This window comes from Cynoglossus semilaevis, chromosome Z (genome assembly GCF_000523025.1).
Source record: "Cynoglossus semilaevis isolate Cse_v1.0 chromosome Z, Cse_v1.0, whole genome shotgun sequence".
NCBI classification, from domain to species: Eukaryota; Metazoa; Chordata; class Actinopteri; order Pleuronectiformes; family Cynoglossidae; genus Cynoglossus; species Cynoglossus semilaevis.
This window is the reverse complement of record NC_024328.1, coordinates 2,100,821-2,101,556: the sequence shown is the minus strand read 5'-3', so window position 1 is coordinate 2,101,556 and position 736 is coordinate 2,100,821. Positions and strand designations below refer to the sequence as shown.

At 47.4% G+C, this 736-nt stretch overlaps 1 protein-coding gene across 1 annotated transcript in view; it reads right to left on the bottom strand.

Annotated features, from left to right (window-relative positions):
• The window catches only part of si:dkey-91m11.5 (PH_BCR_vertebrate and RhoGAP_Bcr domain-containing protein), a 27,299-nt gene that overhangs the window by 13,918 nt on the left and 12,645 nt on the right, over positions 1-736 (bottom strand). Inside the window, 2 exon segments of the mRNA XM_008335707.3 lie at positions 2-124; positions 293-397. Coding sequence (XP_008333929.3) covers positions 2-124; positions 293-397 — 228 coding nt within the window.

The window sequence follows — 736 nt, the reverse complement described above, 5'->3', positions numbered from 1 at the left end:
GAGCGTCGTAGAAGTCCTTGTGGATTTCATGAAGCTCTGGCACTTTAAAGAAGATGGTTTCGATCTGCTGGATGGTCAGCATGGGCTGGGAGGTGGTGGCCGCAGCCTTCAGAGGCTTCATGGGCTGGAGGGACAAATGAAGAACATATAGTGGATGGTGATGGCCCATCTTCACAGAGAGTGTCATTGATTGAGGTTAGGCACTGGTTGGATAGAGTTAGTGCTGCTCTTCTAGTTCTTCGAGTTCTAAAGCAATGCAATGTGTGGTGTGTGTGAGTGTGTGTGTTCATACAATAAGCAGTGCCTCCAGATGGCTGACGTAGGTCTCCTCACTGGCCAAGATTCCTGACAAAACCCACTTTCTCATCTCCAGTCCTTTCTCCTGATCCAGCTCCACCTGACACCAACAGAGAGAAGACAGTCGGCAAACACAGGTTCATGTTGACATACCATACGTGAAGTGAAGCACTTTAATAATCCCCCCCTACACAAACCTCTGAAACACAGACCCCCAGGTGCTTGCATTATTATTATTGTTGAGATTGAGACAGAGCAGAGTTGATTAAGCTCTGTGGGAGTGTCAAATTCCAGGAGGCCTCACTCCACACACTCCCGGCATTTTAACTAAGACAAATGTGTTTCCAGTCGGGGAATTGTTTCTCCATAACAGGTGGGAAACCATCAGTCATCCTGGTGTAGGGAGCCATCTCTGTTAGGAATTCAATGGAATTAGAGA